The 20,011-nt window shown below is 38.8% G+C and overlaps 1 protein-coding gene across 4 annotated transcripts in view; it reads left to right on the plus strand.

The window, feature by feature from the left end:
* Positions 1-19,166, plus strand: part of vrk3 (VRK serine/threonine kinase 3) — a 59,430-nt gene extending 40,264 nt beyond the window's left edge. For all 4 annotated transcript variants that reach the window (XM_062549882.1, XM_062549881.1, XM_062549879.1 and 1 more), the window contains exons 5-15: positions 861-968; positions 1,060-1,194; positions 6,025-6,077; positions 10,819-10,885; positions 11,043-11,124; positions 11,490-11,592; positions 11,683-11,775; positions 16,367-16,499; positions 16,634-16,754; positions 17,270-17,328; positions 18,317-19,166. In XM_062549882.1, coding sequence (XP_062405866.1) covers positions 861-968; positions 1,060-1,194; positions 6,025-6,077; positions 10,819-10,885; positions 11,043-11,124; positions 11,490-11,592; positions 11,683-11,775; positions 16,367-16,499; positions 16,634-16,754; positions 17,270-17,328; positions 18,317-18,459 — 1,097 coding nt within the window. In that variant the 3' untranslated portion in view covers positions 18,460-19,166. The remainder of the gene's footprint in view (positions 1-860; positions 969-1,059; positions 1,195-6,024; positions 6,078-10,818; positions 10,886-11,042; positions 11,125-11,489; positions 11,593-11,682; positions 11,776-16,366; positions 16,500-16,633; positions 16,755-17,269; positions 17,329-18,316) is intronic.
* Positions 19,167-20,011: the final 845 nt, after the last annotated feature.

The following is a 20,011-nucleotide window of genomic DNA, read 5'->3' on the forward strand; positions in this document are numbered from 1 at the left end:
GATGACCAAACTTGTAATCTGAACCACACACACACATTTTAAAAATTATCTTGAAAGTTCCCGTAGCTGGTCAATGGGTTTGCAGGGGAAACCATGCTGACTGCAAACTAACTAGAAGGTAGCGCTAGCAGTTAGCCACCTCGTTTTCAGTGGCAAAACACTGCTACAACACACAGGAGTTTACCCTACAAAAGATCTACAAAATGAATTGTTTAGAACTACTTGAATGTCCCCCATCTGTAGGTATTATTCCACGCAAAGTTGGAAGTGCGCCCTCATTTAGAAAAAGTCTCTGGGCTAATCCTGCTTTGTAACATTACTGCCTCGGTGGGAATATTCAAATGTTTCGGCCAACAACGTAGACGGCCCTGCCGATTTTGACTAGCTCACTCGGGGACTGAAGACAGGATACATTCAGAAACCTGTATCTCACTCAAAACAGCATGGATGGGCTTTTTTCCAAGTTTGTATGTGTGTGGAAGCACCAGACACACAACATAACTCCCAGAATGTAATTTGAAATGTCACCAGAAGCCATGTTTAAATTCTGCTCACTGCATATTTATTATAATGTACGATAATATAAGCTTCAGTATTCATTATTGAATGTTTAGCTGGAATGCTGCTCTTCCCTGTAATATTTACATACCTGCAGCATGTAGTTGGGCTAGAGGAATAGGATGTTTGAATGGGCACTGCACTAGTGATATTTGAATTATATATATTCTTTGTATTTTTTTCCTTATATATTTTGTCATTTTTTTAAAAAAAGTATAACTGGTGAATGTCATTTGGGACAGAAATATCTGCAAATCCCGAAACTATTACTAAATACTAAGTTGATAAATTGTCCTTCAAAGGTCGGAGAGTTTTTGCATCGCCTCGTAAACGTAAGGCGATTGTCCAAGAGGATTCAGAAGTATGCTCTGCTTCTCTACTGAATACCTCCCCTCAAACATCTTCTGTAGGTGAGTAAGCTGCCCACAATAGACTGGTCACTACTTGTGAAAAAGCTAAATCAGGTGTGTGTGTGTTAATGTGCGTGTTTTCCCTTTGTAGTCAAAGGAAAAAGTGCAAAGATCATGGGTGCGGTACATCCTCTTAAGGAAGGAGTGGAACTGAATGATCAATCAGGGGTAAAATGGAAACTTATGAAATTGCTGCATCAGAATGACAATGAGATCACATATAAAGGTAAGATTCTTTGCCAAAGTTACGTTTTTTGTAGTCTCATGTTGTGCGGTTCTAGATTAGGATCACACTTGATAAACAAGAGCCTGGGTCACCGTATATGAAATTATGTGTGAGGTTGGTCTTTTTTCAGGGTTCCCACGAGTTTCTGGAGTATCATGGAATTGTAAGTCTATTCCAGAAACGGAAAGTCAGGGAATTTTATCATTTTTAGGTAGGGGTGTAAACTAATCGATTCATATCGATGCATCGATTATACAGCCGACGATTCAATGCATCAATGAGTCCACAAGATAATCGATTCATGTATTTAATTATTGGGTGTGTAGAATATTAATCTGAACACACATCAAGATGGTCCTAGTCAATCAGAACAGCTTTTAAGTGACCTATTACACACTCAAACTTCACATATGAAGACTTAAGTGAAATATCTATCATGCCTCTTATTGTTAGGTGTCTTAAATTAACATAGGCCTACTGTAGGTAAAGCCTTATATTGATATAATGACTTATTTTCCATGCTGTATATAGTTCTTGTATAGTCATTGTGTGTGTGTGTGCAGCATGCTGTGTATAGGAAATGGGCTCATTAAATCAACATAAGGGGCTGTATTACGACACTTCATGGTCACTTATTTAAAGTTGATTTAAATTTAGTAGGCTGTCCTGTCCACATTGGGAGTGTTTTCGTTATCAAATGGATAACGAATGGCACAACAAGGCATTCCTATGTTTCTTAATCCGAAATGTGTTTCGGGCGGAATCGGCCATTCCCTTTAACAGCAAGCAGTGCAACTTCAAACAGCGCCCATATCACTGTTGATAATGCACTCTTAAAATAACATATTGTCGTAACAGCAAAGCTAAAAACAGACTGACTCCCGACATCTAAATCGTTTAGTGTAAGGTGCCAATCTTAGCGGTTTTAAGTCCGTCGGAGTCAGTCTTTTTCTAGTTTTGCCGTTATGACAATATCAAACATGTTTGATATTATCGGAAGTCTTTTCGTGGCTCATGCAAATAGTGACGTGAACATTAAAAACCAATAGTAACCTCGGTCGAACACGATACAGGAAGGGGCAAAATAGGCGACAGCTGTAGCCTATATGATTATTTGTTATTTCATTTCTTATCATTTATTAGTCGGCTATTCTACGTGACAGAACAACTCTATATCTGTTTGTGATGTCACACATCAAACAATGTTGCAGAAACGTGAAAAAATTACTTTGATATGAGTAGGCTATCATGTGAGTTCCTGTTGATGATGACGTGTAGCCTAGTGCACGATGGAAATAATTTGAAGGAATCTAGCAGCAGTCTTGTAAATAGTGACCCACAGTCTTTGCAAAATCCTAATCTGAGACTGGCCTGTGACTAGACTGTGACTAAAAACTCAATGAATTGTCTTTAGATGTGAGAGGGTCTGAGACTGTAGTCTTTCAAAAATCTTTTCCAAATCTTTGCAAAGTCTGTCAATGTAAGGTAGGCTTTAGATGACGAGAGCGCGCCGAGATTGTAGTACAACTCCCAAGATTTTGGAAATTTAGTCGCCGACTGTAAAAACAGACCAAAATCGTGCAATGTAAGCCAGCCTTTAGTTGAAAGACCCCATTCAAGAACTAAAACAGTCAGATTGAAAGATAATTGCTTATTACGTTCTTCTTAAAGTGACAGGCACTCAATTAGACCAAAAACCATCAATGTAATGACAATAACGACAAGTGTAATAGTTTACAAATCAATATGAAGTATTACTACCGGTACATATTTGGCTATTACTAATTATGCAGATCATACAATACTATACATTATTAACTAAATATACAGCTCTCGAATAAAATAAGAGAACACTGCACATTTCCTGAATGAGTTGATGGTCATATTCAAAATTAAAAGACTGTAAATTATGACGGTCAGTTCATTTGAATGTCACTCAGCAACTGTAGGATGACATCAGAAAAATGTGCAGTGGTCTCATAATGTTTTCCAGAGCAGTATACAGTTTATTAATTCCAAAATATGAAATAGAAACATATGACATTAGTAATCAGCTGTGGCTTAAGATGGGGCACTTAGTAGTTGGCTCAAATCTGTCACTAACAAACGGTATCAATATGGGTACCAATCAAGAAGATCGATACTGCACAGGATTCCGTCTGCATCGTCTCTAGTTCCACACACATAGATTCGGGTCAACCTCGAAACCTCGAACCTTGAAAGTGGAGGTACTGTGGGTGTTGAATACCATGACCAAACACCACTTGTAGAACAGGAACGAAGATATAGCCAAATGGTGTTCCCAGACTCTAACATCACCCCCTAAAAATAATAGTTTGAAGGGAATTTTAATGACTGAAGCTATTTTTCGTAATTCGTATAGGTCATAAATTCAAATCACAATGGTCATAAAAAGGTCATAAAAAGTCTAAAATTTGACTGACTGAACCCTGCAGAAACTCTGTACTATCACTATTGACTGACAGTGGGTTATCATAAAAAATAGCCTGAAAAGAGCAATACTTGTCCAACAAATGTCCTCCTTTATCACTGTTACAATATCACTTCAAATATTCTGACTCACTTCATGCAATAATTATCTTTGTCCTTCGGTGTGACACACATAAAACAACAGAAAAACATCCTTAATTTCAAAATGTTTTTTTTTTTTTTTTTTTTTTAAAAAGCCAGGTTTGACATTAGGGGAGCTCCAGTAATATCTCCTCTTAGATAGGTACAATTTCAAACAGTTTTGTAAGGTTGGCGGAAAGAAATGTATCGACATTCAGAGGAAAAAGTCAATCATGTTCATCTATTCATGGTGAAAATGATTGTAATTAGTACTTTTATGCGAAATAAATATCATTTTAAGAAATTAATGATTTAATAATGTGAGCAATAATGTTTTTTTGTATTTTTTAATGTTATTCAATATCATTTCTTAGTACTTTTTAAATGTCACACCATAGGACACATTCATAGTGCAGATGAGTGTAAACGTTCAAACTACTAAATATTTTTAATTTTTTATTAAAAAACGATGTTTTCCAAAAAAAAGTACTTTTTCTTGGCCAGATGTCAACTACCCACATACACATGCACATGTGCTCACACATACAGACACAAACAAACATCCCAACAAAAGCACCCCACCCCCATATGCACTCTCTCACATACACAAACAACGGTTTACGGCTCCGATTTACACCCCTATTTTTAGGGCAAAGTCGTGGAATGTCAGCGCATATATTTCCGTAAAAACATGCAAAGACAATATATGGCATTCTTTTTCACCCACTTCAGGCATATTTAACGTGGGCGCAAGAAAATGGAATGCACAGACTGCCTGTCGCAGGAGTTGAGAATGACAAATTGCGTATCTAATGCATCTGCATTTACATGAGGGTCAGGGGAAAGTGGGAGTTTTGTGTAAAAAGATGGATGAAGAGGAGACGCATAAAATGTGCCTTAGGTATTCCTCTGCATGTACTAAAACTGACCAGGAAAGCGCACGTCTATTTTGCGCCTAAATATTTCCGCCTTGCATTTGTTAAATGCGGTTTGCGGTTGAAAGCATCTTTGTACTATATCAAAAGCAACCTTAACTTTCGTTCATCTTACTTTCACTTTGACATCATCCACTTAAACTTTCTTATTTGACCAATCTTCCATAACCTACGTGCATAAGTAAGTAGGCCTAGTTTGAGTAGAACTACTGCTCTTCATTATCTTCCTGCTTGTTGACATCATGCATTGTATTATTTCATGATCGCTAATCATTTGATTCCTTTTAATGTTGTCATCTGTTAACTTTCATTCAGCTGTGCCTGTGCTATTATGTCATTCAATCGTTAACCTAAATTGCGCTAGGGGGCGGAGAAAAGCGCTGTTTACTTGCTTTCAACTGTGGCCGATCTAATGGAGCTCAAGTTTGCAGTTAGCAAGACTACTTCTGTATGGATATCACTTAGCTTCTCAATGTTCTCTTTCCCTGCCTGTTGAATCTGTGCTTAGCGTGACTCGATGTGGTCTTGTTGCTTCTCTAATAAAGTCTCTGTAATGGCATCAATATCTTGTCGGGAAACTTTGTTCTTTGAAGACATTAGGAATTGTCTTTGCTAGGTACAAAGTGAGTCAATACCGACACTAGTAAATTATTTGGCAAGGCTGGGCCAGGAGCTCAGAACTTAAGCTGCAATCTTGTCCAGCTGATCACTTGACTCTTTGTGGAATTTAGATTTGATTTAGAGTGGGAACCCTGTTTTATACTTCAACCAAAAAATGTTAAAAAGGTAAAGTGTATATAAGGTGTCAAACTGAAAATAAATAGGATTTAGATTTAGATATAGCTAGCAATCTGTTGAGTGGATGAGTCCAGTTTGTACCACCATAAGCCAGACAATTTATGTCTAATGTGAAAGAATTTCTCATATTTTGTTTGGTAATGTTATCATATTGTTCCTAGATTCAATGTGGCTAGCGAGAGAAGCCACCTTTCCTTCCTTTAACAGTTTAATATTTCGGTTCAACAACTTGTAAATATGTATCTGGCTTCCTCAACCTGGTGGTTATGCATCATGTCAGACCGCAGCTTTTAGCTTATTCTTTTTGTTTAGTTAGACGTGGCCTAAATACACTTGCTTTATATGACAATGTTTATGAACTGATAGGCTGAGAGCTCATATGTGCACAGTATAGCATGGCAAGCACTTGCACATGGTACTTGCCTTGCCTTGTTTTTAGAGGGTTGATAAAAATCAGCCATACACTTTGAACTTGTTTATATTGTCTATGTGTAAAATAAAACTGAACTGTAATTTCTATTTACAGTGTTGAATGGCTCAGTCCCTAGCTGCCTTGATCAGAACTACATTCTGAGACTGGTAAGTTATGGCAACAGCATGGTTTAGTGACAAACCTGGGTTCATATACCCTTAACACACACCCATGAAAAATCACCTTAGCAGTGATCATTCAACTAGCTGTTATTTAACAGAGATAAGAAAGTTTACAAGAACCTCTCAACCTAAGCCATGTTTTGTGTTGGTCAAAGGGTGGTAACTAGATTTCACTACATGTATGCAAGTCATACTAAAACATTTAATTTAATGAGAAACATATACAAATTATTCCACAAGTCAAATCATTAAGTAGTAAACCTCCTAATAGAAAAGCTGTTCGGCTTTGCTCTCCTAACAAGACAATGCCATTGGGCTGTTAACTTAGCCAGGTTTGTAACTAAATAATGTGCTTGTTAAACTGTTTTGTCAGTTAAAGGAAATACATATTGGAACAGCCTGCCCCCCACAATAAGCGACCGTCCCACATAGGAGATGGAGACAAATTAGCGAGTGTGACTTATTTTTGCAGTGAGAATGTGCAGGACTGAGCGGCAGCCATATTTTGTACCACTATGCGGTACATCTAGTTCACACCTAATACACTACTTCATTCATGCTCCATGATCACTGCAGTCTGGCAGACCCCATCCAAAGTTGCAGTTTCTAACAATAAAATAGGGTGAAAAATTAGACCGTTTTAGATGAAAAATATCTATCATAAATCATAGATGCTGCAAATATGATAATCCCTATTAGTCCATGGGCCAGATGAGATGTCGGTACCACTCAAGGTGGCAAAGGTTGCTTATACTTTTTGAAAACATACATGTCTGTAGTTAACATTTTTGTATGATAGCCCTTCTGGAGTCACAGCTAAATTAGGGTTATCAGCTGTTAAAGTTACCCTCCCCCATTGAAAAAACACATTTTGACACAGGTGCATATCTTGCTATTGGCCTTTGTTAAAGACATATTTACATATTCTATTTTATTATGTTTGGTATCATTTTGAAGGGGACAATCTGAGCTTTCATTCAAGTCCTTTTGTGAACACTTTGGACAAGTACAGCCAACCCTGGAGCTCTTCAAACTTTTAATCACACACATTTTCCTGCCATTCCGCCTAAATCATATTTGTTCTTTTAATCCTGTGGCATCAGGGAGCATCAAAGATACAAAATGCAAACATTGCAATACTGGCATGACTCTAAGGATTCAGAAAATGTATCATTTGCCAATATTATCTCATTCTGAGGGGGTGATATTCAGCCTTATATCAGGCATGGCGTTTTTCGAAGAAAGCAGACCAAACAGTAAGCAGACCAAAGTCAGTAAGATTCACACTCATTTTATAAAATTTTTTGAAACAATGGGAATATGGCATAATCATTTGTCATTCAATTAACAACTATGAACAACCAACAATAGATTTTACATTTGTCAGGTACTGTGAAAATATCATTGTAGGCCTACAATGGTAATAATACAAACTTAATGATATGATGATAATAAAAGATTATACTACTAATAATAATAATGATGATAATACTAATAATAATACTAAACAGCCTTCAGAACATCAACAGTACTAAAACAGGTCATCATTTTCTAAATCTGACTCCCCAAGTTCAAATGAAGAGTTATTTTCCAAAACGCTATATCCACCATTTTTTTATTTTTTGTAATTTCATGAATTATTTTTTTTAAATGTTGTTTTCCAAGTAATTTCAGTGGAACTGTATTGGGTTATGTTTAGTTGATTTATCTTTACTCACTCAAAACAAAACAACTGCATTTTTTTTGAAGAATCGAGACTCGAGAAGAATGTGTCTCCAGCAGAACACATCCCAACACCATCTACCTGCATCATCGATGGGATTAGACTTATTCAAAAAATGAATGGCGACAATAGAACCTTTGTACAGGTGGCAAAGTCAGCGATGATGTCAGTCCTGCAAGAAGGTGCACAAAGTGAGAGGCTAGATTTTGTTTTCAATGTCTACCGTCAAACTTCCAGCGAAGATGCTGAACAAGTAAACAAGGGTGCAGACTCCACTCTCCAGCACAGGGACCTTGGTAGGTGGACACTATGTGAGACAGTGGCGGAAATTCCTTTGCAGTTCTTCCAACAAGAGCAGCCTCATCAAGTTTCTGGTGGAAGAATGGAAACATCCACAGTACAGACAATTGCTGCATGGCAAAATTCTGTTCATCACCTGTGAAGAAACGTGTTACAAGCTGACAAAGGAGAAGTGTGAGGAAGTAACAGAATTGCACTCAAAGCACGAGGAAGCTGACACGCGTTTGCATGCATCTAATGCAGGCTCAAAGTCAATGATTATCAATGCTGAAGACACTGATGTCATGGTGCTTTGTCTTGCATTCCAGACAGACATCACCTGTCCTATTTATCAGAAATGTGGAACACAGAATAGCATTCATTTTGTTGACATTGCTAAACTGATAGGCTCAATTGGATATGGCGTGTGTGATGGCCTAAATGGCCTACACGCCTTCACGGGCTGTGATACCGTCAGTGCATTTGCTGGTCAAGGCAAGTTGAAAGCCCTGAAGATGTTGAAAAAGGACACCTCATACCAAGACACCAGTCAACTGGGAAAGTCGTGGAATGTAACTGAGGATCTTTTCCAGAAAATTGAGCAGTTTACCTGTTGCATGTACAGTACATAGCTAATAGCAGCACAGGTAAAATTAATGAACTGCGTCACCAGCTGTTTCGTGCCAAAAAGGGAGTAATTGAATCAAGCCAGCTGCCTTTATGTAAAGACAGTCTTTACCTGCACATCGAAAGGGCCAACTACCAAGCAGCAGTCTGGAGGGGGCTGTCTGCAAACATCTCCAATGGTGCCAAGCCCAACACAGCATGGATGGATGGCCAATGATGGCAAGTTGGCCATTCACTGGATGCGTTCTCCACCTGCACCAGAGGTGGTTTTGGAGCTGCTCTCGTGCAAGTGTGTGCGTTCATGCAAACTGCCAGGTTGCACATGCCTATCCAATGGACTGTCCTGCACAGACATGTGTAGGTTGCAGACTTGCAGCAACCAAAAAGCTGAGGAGTCACAGCCAATATTGAAGAGCTCTTTTCCAAAATGCTATAAATCCATTTCGGAAAACATTAATAATTCATGTTATTTAATTGTGTATTTCAGGTAATATCAATAAAAACTGCAGTTGTTTTGTTTTGATTGAGTAAAGATGAATCAACTAAACATAACCCAATACAGTTCCACTGAAATTACTTGGAAAACAAAATAAAAAAATAAAAAAAATCATGAAAATAAAAAAAAGAAAATGGTGGATATAGCGTTTTGGAAAATAACTCTTCATTTGAACTTGGGGAGTCAGATTCAGAAAATGATGACCTGTTTTAGTACTGTTGATGTTCTGAAGGCTGTTTATATTATTAGTAGTATTATTATCATTATAATTATTAGTAGTATAATCTTTTATTATTATCATATCATTTTGTTTGTATTATTACCATTGTAGGCCTACAATAATGTTTTCACAGTACCTGACTAATGTCAAATCTATTGTTGGTTGATCATAGTTGTTAATTGAATGAAAAATGATTATGCTGTATTCCCATTGTTTCAAAAAATGTATAAAATGAGTGTGAATCTTACTGACTTTGGTCTGCTTACTGTTTGGTCTGCTTTCTTCGAAAAACGCCATGCCTGATATAAGGCTGAATATCACCACCTCAGAATGAGATAATATTGGCAAATGATACATTTTCTGAATCCTTAGAGTCATGCCAGTATTGCAATGTTTGCATTTTGTATCTTTGATGTTCCCTGATGCCACAGGATTAAAAGAAACAATATGATTTAGGCGGAATGGCAGGAAAATGTGTGTGATTAAAGGTTTGAAGAGCTCCAGGGTTGGCTTTACTTGTCCATGGTGTTCACAAAAAGTCTTGAATGAAAGCTCAGATTGTCCCCTTCAAAATGATACCAAACATAATAAAATAGAATATGTATATATGTCTTTAACAAAGGCCAATAGCAAGATATGCACCTGTGTCAAAATGTGTTTTTTCAATGGGGGAGGGTAACTTTAACAGCTGATAACCCTAATTTAGCTGTGACTCCAGAAGGGCTATCATACAAAAATGTTAACTACAGACATGTATGTTTTCAAAAAGTATAAGCAACCTTTGCCACCTTGAGTGGTACCGACATCTCATCTGGCCCATGGACTATATTGTGAACTGTGAAGTCATGTTAAAATATTAAAAACATTAATGTATTGTTAATATTAGCCTAGAAAATGTCACCTTGAAAACAGCTACAGCAAGTATGAAGTGACTTAAAAGGTAAACTATGCAACATTTTTCAGTTATTCAATTCGTTCCATACTCATATATGATTAAATGAGTCATTACCAGTCGAACGGTGTTTTTTTCTTTGTAGTACATCCAGCCCTGAGTGTTGGCCTTTGTTAGCTTCTTCAAATTTGCCAACTCAGCTGTGTGATGTTACAAGTATGTGCGAGTGTATTTGACTGGCATAAAATCAGCATGTCTCAGACCGACCGGCCAGTCGCGTGAAAATCAGCCAATTGTGGTCACCAGCCGATCTATCACTGTATCTCAAGTCTGATTGGTCGAAGGTCCAAAAGTGTACAGTCATTTGAACTATGCCCATTGTTCACACCTCCCCAAACTTAAAAGATTGAGTTTAGTATGGTGGTAGCCAGACTAGGGCATATATTAATATCAACCAACCAACATATGTTTTCCTCCTCTGCTTTCCAGGCAGCCAAAGACGGACAGATCTTCACTGAACAGAACTTTCTTCAGAGAGCAGCCAAAACAGTCACAGGTCTGTCCCTTAGCCCCACAATTCATTGTTACGCTCACATTCATAGATTCAAATGCTGAAAATAATTGATGAATAATTATGTTGAAATAATTGATCTGAACTCAACTGTTGATGATGATGTCTGTGAGTGAAAATGTGTCTTTCTATTTTGTTTTAGTGGAAAAATGGGTAAAGCGCATGAAGCTGGACAACTTAGGAATGCCCACTTGTTTGGGGTTTGGTCTCCATGACAACTATAGGTCAGCAGTACTTCTTTACAACTCATTTTCATAGGGTTCTAGCTGCATTCTGTGTAGTTCTGAGATATTCAGCGACAAAATTTTAGAATTCCATACTAGAGTTTCATTGATAAGTTGGAACACAACTCTTTAGATATAATGTCCAACAATACATACAACTTCAAGAAGCGCCTCACCTGACCTTATGAACTTTTCACAGAATAAGAATATGTCAATAACTCAGGTTTGACAAAAATGTCAGATAGAACCTCATACTTCTAAATGGACAAACTGCATTTTTTTTCATTGCAAATGACAAGGCAAGAAATTATTAAATTCAGACATTGTTGGATATGTTTTTACATTTGTGTTAACCTACGTTTTAGATTTTTGGTGTTTGAAGACATGGGACAGAGTCTTCACTCAATAATACAAAGTGAGACCAAACCTTTGTCACAGAAAGTAGTCCTCATGCTTGCCTGTCGAATAGTAAGTATGATTGATGGTAATATGTCAGAAGATGGGATATTTACTTTTTGTGTCACAGTTATAAATCTCATGCCTGTGTGTTTGTTTCAGCTGGATGTATTGGAGTTTGTACATGAGAATGAGTACACACATGCCGACTTACATGCTGAAAACGTCTACATCAACTCAGGCAGCCACCCAAAGGTATTTCCTAAAACACACAGTTATATTGACAACATTTTTTCCAAGGTATCCAATTGTTTTCTTCCACTCATGGCTAGCACCCTTCCCCCTAGATACGGTACATTAGGATTTCTTTATAAAGTAGTTATTGTTGCTAGGACTGTCAAGCTTTCGCACCCTGCATGTCTATTACAGAGGAGGAGAACCAGGACTTTTGAATGAAATGTCATTTACAAAGACATCGTGCCACACTGAAAGCTCATATTTTGTCACTAGCAACCTACATTTGTTCTCTGTCAAATACAGTTTCATTTTCAGCTCTGAACAAAACGTTCATGAGTTATTTAAGCAAAACTTCAGACAGATTGCTGATGGGCTATTCATACCTGTTGTTGAATGTCTGTTAACAACTTGTTGCCGCCATTGTGAAGCCTATCTCGCAGTTATGGAAATATCACGCAATATGAGAATTTCGATAGTTAGAAAAATACATGCTCCAAACTATATCATGTTCATATAGTTCAACATGTTATTTCACCGTGATTTTACATGTTTGGGGGGACCACACATCCAAATAAGTGCCCTTAATGGCCCACAGGCTGTGCAGTCTCCATAGGTTAACAAGCAGGGATGTGATTCTTCCGGATTTATCCGGAAATCCGGATTTTCAGGCGTAAAAATGCGACCCTCGTGAATCATGCAAAATCGATGGTTTTTTTTTTAGGGGGGGGGGGGGGTATCTGTAGCCTAACACAGACCATTGCTGTAGGCTGAAAGTGCGCAGATTTTATGCATTTACATAACAATATTTACAAAATTTTCTCGGGGAGACCAATAATATGCCGCTGACAATGACGACGGGTTTGGTGCTTATTTCATTCATCACTCCGCAAGCCTTGTCCGTAGGCATAGTGGCAAAGTGAAAGCAGACGTGTTGATGAATGTTTGATGCAAGTTCGATGTGTGTGGTGAATTGTTTCTTAGCTGAAGCGAAACGGTAAAGATCAAATTATTTGTTTAAAAAGATATCATCATAGACTGTATATAGTTCTATATATACAGTCTATGGATATCATTAATGAAGTTGTTTTTTGGCTTTGCCACGCGTTCGCGTCCAGTTTGACGTGTCTGGATTTTCCGATAATGACAGCAATCTCGTGATGCGCGTGTAAACTATTGTCTAGGCTACTGTGCTTGAAGTTAGCTGTGACAGACTAGCCTACTGGTTTTCATCGTTTTAACCACAATGCCTGTCTACCTTAGGTCTACTAAATTGTTTAGCTAACAATTGTCATTTCGCGTTTGTCCAGCCGTTCACATCCGTGCGCCCCATGTCATTCGAAACATATTTCGGTATTAGGCCTAGCCATCTGCAAACGTATGACGATAGTGCTGAATTTTTAGTGGAAATTGCCCACTGTAGCATTGTGCTGATAGAAAAAAGTCGCCTATTTAAAGACACAGTCTGAATTTTAATCCTAGCTCTCCATTTAGTTAGTACGTGCACTTAGACAACTAGTGATGTAGCCTGTATAACAGTGCCTGTAATTTATTTTAGGAGGAGAGTTAGGACATGTTACTTTGGAAGGAGAGGGAGTGCTAGCCTGGCACGCCCTCCCAGTGACGCAACGCCTTCAGGCTTTTGCTGCTGGTCTGGTCAACTGCTCATTGAGAAGGATTTCTGAGTTCCCGAAATCTGCGGAACTGCCCCCTTTGGTCGAGAACCAATCAACTTTGAGCAGCTCCAACGGCTCTGGGTAGAGGCGTGTTCAAGGCAGCGGAAAGAGTGTTGTTATTGGTTTAAACTCGGCAATCCGCTTTCTGACATCTACCAGTAGCAAATCGAGGCACTTAAAGGAGGCGGGTCAACCAGCGCTGTCAAGAAACCGTGTTAGCACAGGCTGTTGGTCAGACTAAAGTCTCGCAGAGCCTTTGAAAGTCGATGGTAATCAGGCTAAGGGAGTGCTGCACTTAAATACAACAACTTTCAAGCAACCTCTTCAATCAGCATCAGTGTCAATAGGCCTATGGTTCACTATATTGTACAGGACTAGAGGACTGTAAGGGCTATATGTTATCAAGTAGGCCTATACTAAATAATGTAGTCAAAATGATAACTTTATGTTGGTTTAAGTTAAAACAAAACATGTTATGAACTGAGAGAATACATGGTTCTACATCATTGTTGGCAAAATTATCATGATAGCCTACATATTTCAGCCATATCTGGTTTAGTCTTGAGTAGGCCTAGGTTACTTTTCTATAAATGAGTTTCTTTAGGCCTTATAGACTATATTGTAATATTTTATAATGTTTGAAATATATTTATCAATAGTTCTCAAAAGTCATCAGATGTCGTCATTTAAGGGGTTATTTTTCAAAAAATGTCTCCCGGGGGGGCATGCCCCCGGACCTGCCTAGTAAATTACATTTATGACGTGCACAGTAGCCAACACTACCGTACCTTAACTATATACACGAGAGCAGCAGTTCACAAACTTTTTTTTACACGGAGGGGGGGGGGGGGGTATATTTTCCTGCTTTTTTGTCCTTTGCCAATCACATCCCTGAACAAGGCAAAAACTCAAAAATTTGCCAGGCCCTACAGGTTACTAAGCCACGATTGGCCTGTGGCGGTTTTCAGGTGTGGCTTTGGAAGGGTCAATTATACTATTTCATACAAGTAGTTGGCTATTGCACAGTTGCTAGAAAGCAACTGGTGATTCCTCGGGTTGGGGGAGAATAAGTTGCCAGGCGGGTTCTCCGTAAACAGGAAGGCAAGGGTTACAGTATGCTCACCATTCTCCCTATTACCAGTTAGTCTACCATCAAAATGGCCATAGCACCAAAGTCTTGCCAAATGTACTTGCAAATATTGAACGTGTTACCTGACAAAGTCAGTTTCATCATTTTAGTCAGTTAGCCTATTAGCCTGTGTGATGCTCATTGAGCTCAACAAAACCAAACAAAACATCATGCCAATCTCTAGGTATGGTGAAGGATGTGTGGTGATGTGGGGCTATTTTAGTTCCAAAGGTCAAAGGAACTTTATCAGGATACATAGTATCCTGGATCCATGAAATAAGTGGCCTTTAAAAATAAAAAACTGCCTGCCCCTATGTTAACCCCATGTGTTAAATTCTCATACGGTTACATAGGGGTGCCAACACTTATGACCCCAGTATTTTGGGAAGAACATTTATTTATTTGTGATACATTATTCATTCACAAAGAAAATTGGTGTCTTTAAAGGTTGGATTTTTCCTAATTTTAGTACTTAAACCAATGTGATAGATTGGTCCGCACACTGGTAGGCTCCAAAAATACACGTTTTATTTTAGTATATAAAAGGCAACGTTTCGATCCTCCAGTGGGATCTTCCTTTGCCTGAGGAAGATCCTAACCTGACTTTCGCCAGATCCCGTAGTTCGCTGTCTGCTTCACACAAGGATCTGGGACTTCTCGATAGGAGATGTATTTATGAAGGCGGGTCCTTGTAAAACATCCTCGCATGTGATTTGATAAACCACTTGCCTGTTATCTTGAATGACGTGCTAGGCTTCTTCAAGCTCTTGCCAAACCCGGTCGGAAGAAGAGTAAAAACATCCTTGCCAATAAATGTCTTCAAAACTATTCTCTGTTAATCTTTTAAAGAATGAATACTCGATAGATTCGACAAAACGGTTGAAATAGCAGAATCAATGTCAGCACAAGACTCCTCGCTGTGTGCCGCCATTGTTGTTTGAATCAAACACTCGCTTCGGCGCTCCTGATTGGTTTATCATTTTTTGATCACTGGAACGAGTTTGGATTGCCCTCTAGTCCAGACCCTTGTGTGGAGCTCAGCGAAACGCCTTTGGTGGAGCATGGCGGAACTACATGGGTCTGGCGAGAGTCAGGCTAGGAAGATCCCACTGGAGGATCGAAACGTTGCCTTTTATGTACTAAAATAAAAAGTGTATTTTTGGAACCTACCAGTGTGCGGACCAATCTATCACATTGTCTTCCACTTTTGTCCGGCACCTAGATTAATGTTTCTGTGGATGTGCGCACCCCAACCAAACGCCATTACTTAAACCATTCAAATCAATTTCCAAAAGATGATTCATATTCCTCTTTTTAGTCAACTTTAGCATGGGTGCCAACAATTTCAGCCATGACTGTAGGTTAGCATGTCACAGTAGTTCTGTTAATGTTACCTAGCATGTCAGTGTTAATCAAAGAATCTTGCCTTCTGAATATGGTCACAGTTGACTCTTGGGTAGAACATGTGTTAATGGCACTTTTAAAAACAAAACTGCATTAAAGCCTATTTTTACAGCCATCATTTCCTTATATTATCAATCACTACTTGTCCTGCTTGTCTTGACAGAATGCTGCTGATTCAAAACACTTTCTGATGTGTATTTGAATTCTTATCTTGCTTTGATAATCTCTACTGATATGCTGTACTCTTTCTTGTCCCTGTCCTGCCTTTTCTCTTTTTTTCCCTGTATTAAAACCTTTGCTCAAAGTTGCTTAGTCTTCGTAATTCATGCAGTTAAGTAGTATGCACATGACTTGAGTTGAAGAGAATGGATATAGACTTCTGAGTATGAATATTACTTTGCAGGCGATTTTGTCTGGCTTTGGTCGAGCATTCCGGTTTTGTCCGGGTGGGAAACATGTTGAGTATCGGGAAGGTAGCAGAGCACCACACCTCGGCCACCATGATTTCATCAGCCTTGATGTCCACCTTGGTGCAGGTGAGTTGTCCATTTACTTAGTTTGTAGTGCAGTGCATCTTAAGTGAAAAGACTTAGTATCCATTAAGATAATATCCATTTTAAATCTTTGTGTAAAATGTATGTGTACTCTATGTTTCCTTTGTGCATGCTAGCGCCATCAAGGCGAAGTGATTTGCAGTCACTTGGTTACTGTCTAATCCACTGGATGACAGGAGCGCTTCCATGGAGTTCCACAACTCACAAACCCAATGATATTGCTGCAGAGAAACGGAGGTAATGTGAACTGAAAGCACACATGTCCAGTCCTGTTCACACACACACAGCTCTATATCTATGGTGAGATTGCCAAGTCAGTATTAGTTGAATCCTGACAGCAAGGGCCAAAATAAGCAGTGTTGTGCTCAATAATAAGAGTACTGATGAATTTGGGAAACTTCACTCAAAGCTGCAAACATGTATTGTATTGAGAGTTTTGTATGGTTTTGCACAAGTTTAGGCCTTACTGACTGCAGATTACTTCTTACAAAAAAGATCCTACTTTTGTATTATTGTAAAACAATTTAATCATTTTGTTGGGATTTGACCTGAGCTTGATTGCTCATTGTCAGCTTTTTTTGTGTGTTGTGTATATGACTATGACTTGGGTCAGAATCTGATGCATTGGTCGTTGGTCGAAGCATCTGTTATAAATGTGATGTTAATAGCAATGCTAGATCTCAACTGAAGTGCATGAGCATTCACCAAGGTAAATACACTACCTGTATGACTCCTTGTGTGTGTGTCTGTAGGTGCTTACAAGATCTCTCTCATCTTCTGCATCACTGTTTTGGAACAGAAAAGGTGCCAGGTGAGTGCTTTTGCTCACAATACAAAGAACAAATGAATTTGCCAGAAACCATCAAGGCATACTTCGAAGTGTGTTTTTTAGCGTTGTAGTCCACCTATTGCGACCAACTATTACTTACCATAAGCGAGGGCTTGAGCTCACATCTGAGCGATTCAAATCTATGTCTTTCCCCTACAAAGATCTTAGCGCTCTATGAGCTTCGGTTAAAAGGCTTCAAAAGGTCAAATAAAGGTTTGTATTTCTCCTTGAGACAAACACTTGAGTCTTGGAAAACACTTTTCCATTTACGTACATCAGGATTTTGCAAACATTCAGTGTCAGCTGCTTAAAATAAGCAGATGTAAGCATGGTTGAGCATCGTGACCAACTCGACAGCATGGTCATGATGCTAAGCAGAATTTATAGCAGTTTAGCTCGCCGTCTTCTATGTGGCAACAATCAACAATCATTAAAGGGATATTCCGCCATTTTTGGAAATGAGCTCTTTCCACCTCCCCTTGAGCAAACAATTGATATTTACCTCACCTTCTGGCTATACAACTTTTAGCTTCAGCCTAGCTAAGATCATTGAAACGGATTAGACCAGTAGCATCTCGCCTGCTAGCATCATGTTTAAAAGTGACTAAGATTTCCGGTAATTTTCCCATTTAAACCGTGTCTCTTCTCAAGTTAGAAAGGGCAATAAGACCAACTGAAAATGAAACCTGGCGTTTTTCTAGGCAAGGCAACTTGCAAACGTACCATGGGCGCAGTGATATCACGCAGCATCTGAAAATAGTCCCCATAGACAACAAGCAGTAGTAGTGCCAGTAGTTTGCAAGTAATGAGATGATGATGCCCTCCGCTTTCCTGTGGTCGCATACTCACTTTCCCACCACAACAGCGATTGCAGGCTAGGTTGTGAAATTTTAAGTTGAAATAGTTGCCAAGTTCCCTTGTAAGGTGTTTCTTTTTTGCTCAACATTGCATGTGTGTTTTGTGCCTATAGGAGCATTACAGGAGTACCTGTGTCAGGTGATGAACCTGACCTACTCAGAGACTCCGGACTACACTCAGCTGAAGGTTGGGCTTAGGAATGGATTGCAGCAAATGGGTGTAGCTTTAGAGGACCCTTTTGACCTCCATATGTAATCACCTTACAGTGCATATTTAGATATTAAGATATAAAGAATGTGTTGGATTTGCCCTGTTTTTAAGTTTCAGATGCATTTGTATGTTTTAATAGGTTCTTGGGTGGGTTTAAAATACTACATGACTCGTGACACAAGGTTATATATTTTTAATTTTTGACAAAGGTTTTAAGGTCCTCCCAGAGACAGGTAGTGGGTGGAGTAATCAGTGGGATGATTTGAAATGTAACTCATTGTGATTTCATGTTGAAAGAGAACTACTCTCATTTAATACTATTACAGAAACTGCTTTTATTTCTTGTCGTAAGAAAGCCATATTAAAGTATGTTCACAAGTATGTTTCTGTTTTTTTTTTTTTTTGTATAAAGGACAGAACATGAATGTTACCGTTTTTCACCTGTTTTACTTTTGTTCTTAATCTTTAATTGAATGACTGCTTTGCACACTGGTGGTAGACCTATTCTCATATGACACCCAAACCATTAATACATGTTCAGTAAAGGGTTTTTTTACTGTAAAAGTGGGAAAGGTGTATAAATGTATTTTCAGTGTTCCATGTTCTGCATATTATAATACATTATCCAGATAATGTTAGCCAGCTTGTCACCAGATCACTAGGTCCCATGTCTTTAACTCATTTTCTTTCTTCAAGTTTCTGCCTAATGAATGGATGTTTCTTGTAATAAAGCAGAATTTTCTTTCATTCCACTCCTGCCGCCATCCTGATCGTCATCTAGTTAAGTTTGCCGATGACACTCTTCTCCTGTCCCTGTTATCAGGTTCTATCCAAGATCACGGGCCTGTCCTCAGTGAGTTTGTGGAATGGTGTGATAGCTCCTTTTTGGAGCTAAATGTTACAAAAACCAAGGAGATATTCATTGACTTCAGCAAGCATGGTAGTCTGGTTTTCACCATACTAAGCTCAATATTTTAAGATTGAACATTAGTCTGGGGAGGCTGCGCTTTGTTTCTACTGTACTTCGCGTCGCTTAAGTTTCGTTATCGTCACGTCACCGGCCAATAGCGTGCCAGGACTAGAGTATGGCCGTTTCAGATTGGAGCCAAAGGTTCTGGCAGTAAACCGCGGAGATAGATCTGCTGGTTTCCAGCCTGAGCTGCTGGGCGAAATTCAAATTCCCTGGAAGTTCAGGCAGGGTTCACCCAGCCTAAGCATGGAGGATGCAGGACTGCAACTATAATGCATGGGGAACCAGTTGAAGTTGTACAAGAGTACAAATACCTGGGCACCATCATTGATGACAAACTGCGTTTTGACTCCAACACAGAGGTGATTCTCAAAAAATGTGGCAGGGTGGCAAGACGGTTACATGAAAGCTAGATAGTAAACCATACACATGGTAAAAGAGTGGAAATAAAAATAAGTAGAAAATAGAAATTACAAGATCATTACGTTTTTACAGAAAAAAAAAGCACTCAACAGCAATATGTATTTCACACATAAAGGCAACTCATTGCACAAGGGGCATGAGATCTTGGACCCTGCATATTAATGCCTCACATTTTTGCAGGGTGGGCACCTGGGCCTTGTTCAA

Source organism: Sardina pilchardus, chromosome 11, assembly GCF_963854185.1.
Source record: "Sardina pilchardus chromosome 11, fSarPil1.1, whole genome shotgun sequence".
Lineage (NCBI taxonomy): Eukaryota > Metazoa > Chordata > Actinopteri > Clupeiformes > Clupeidae > Sardina > Sardina pilchardus.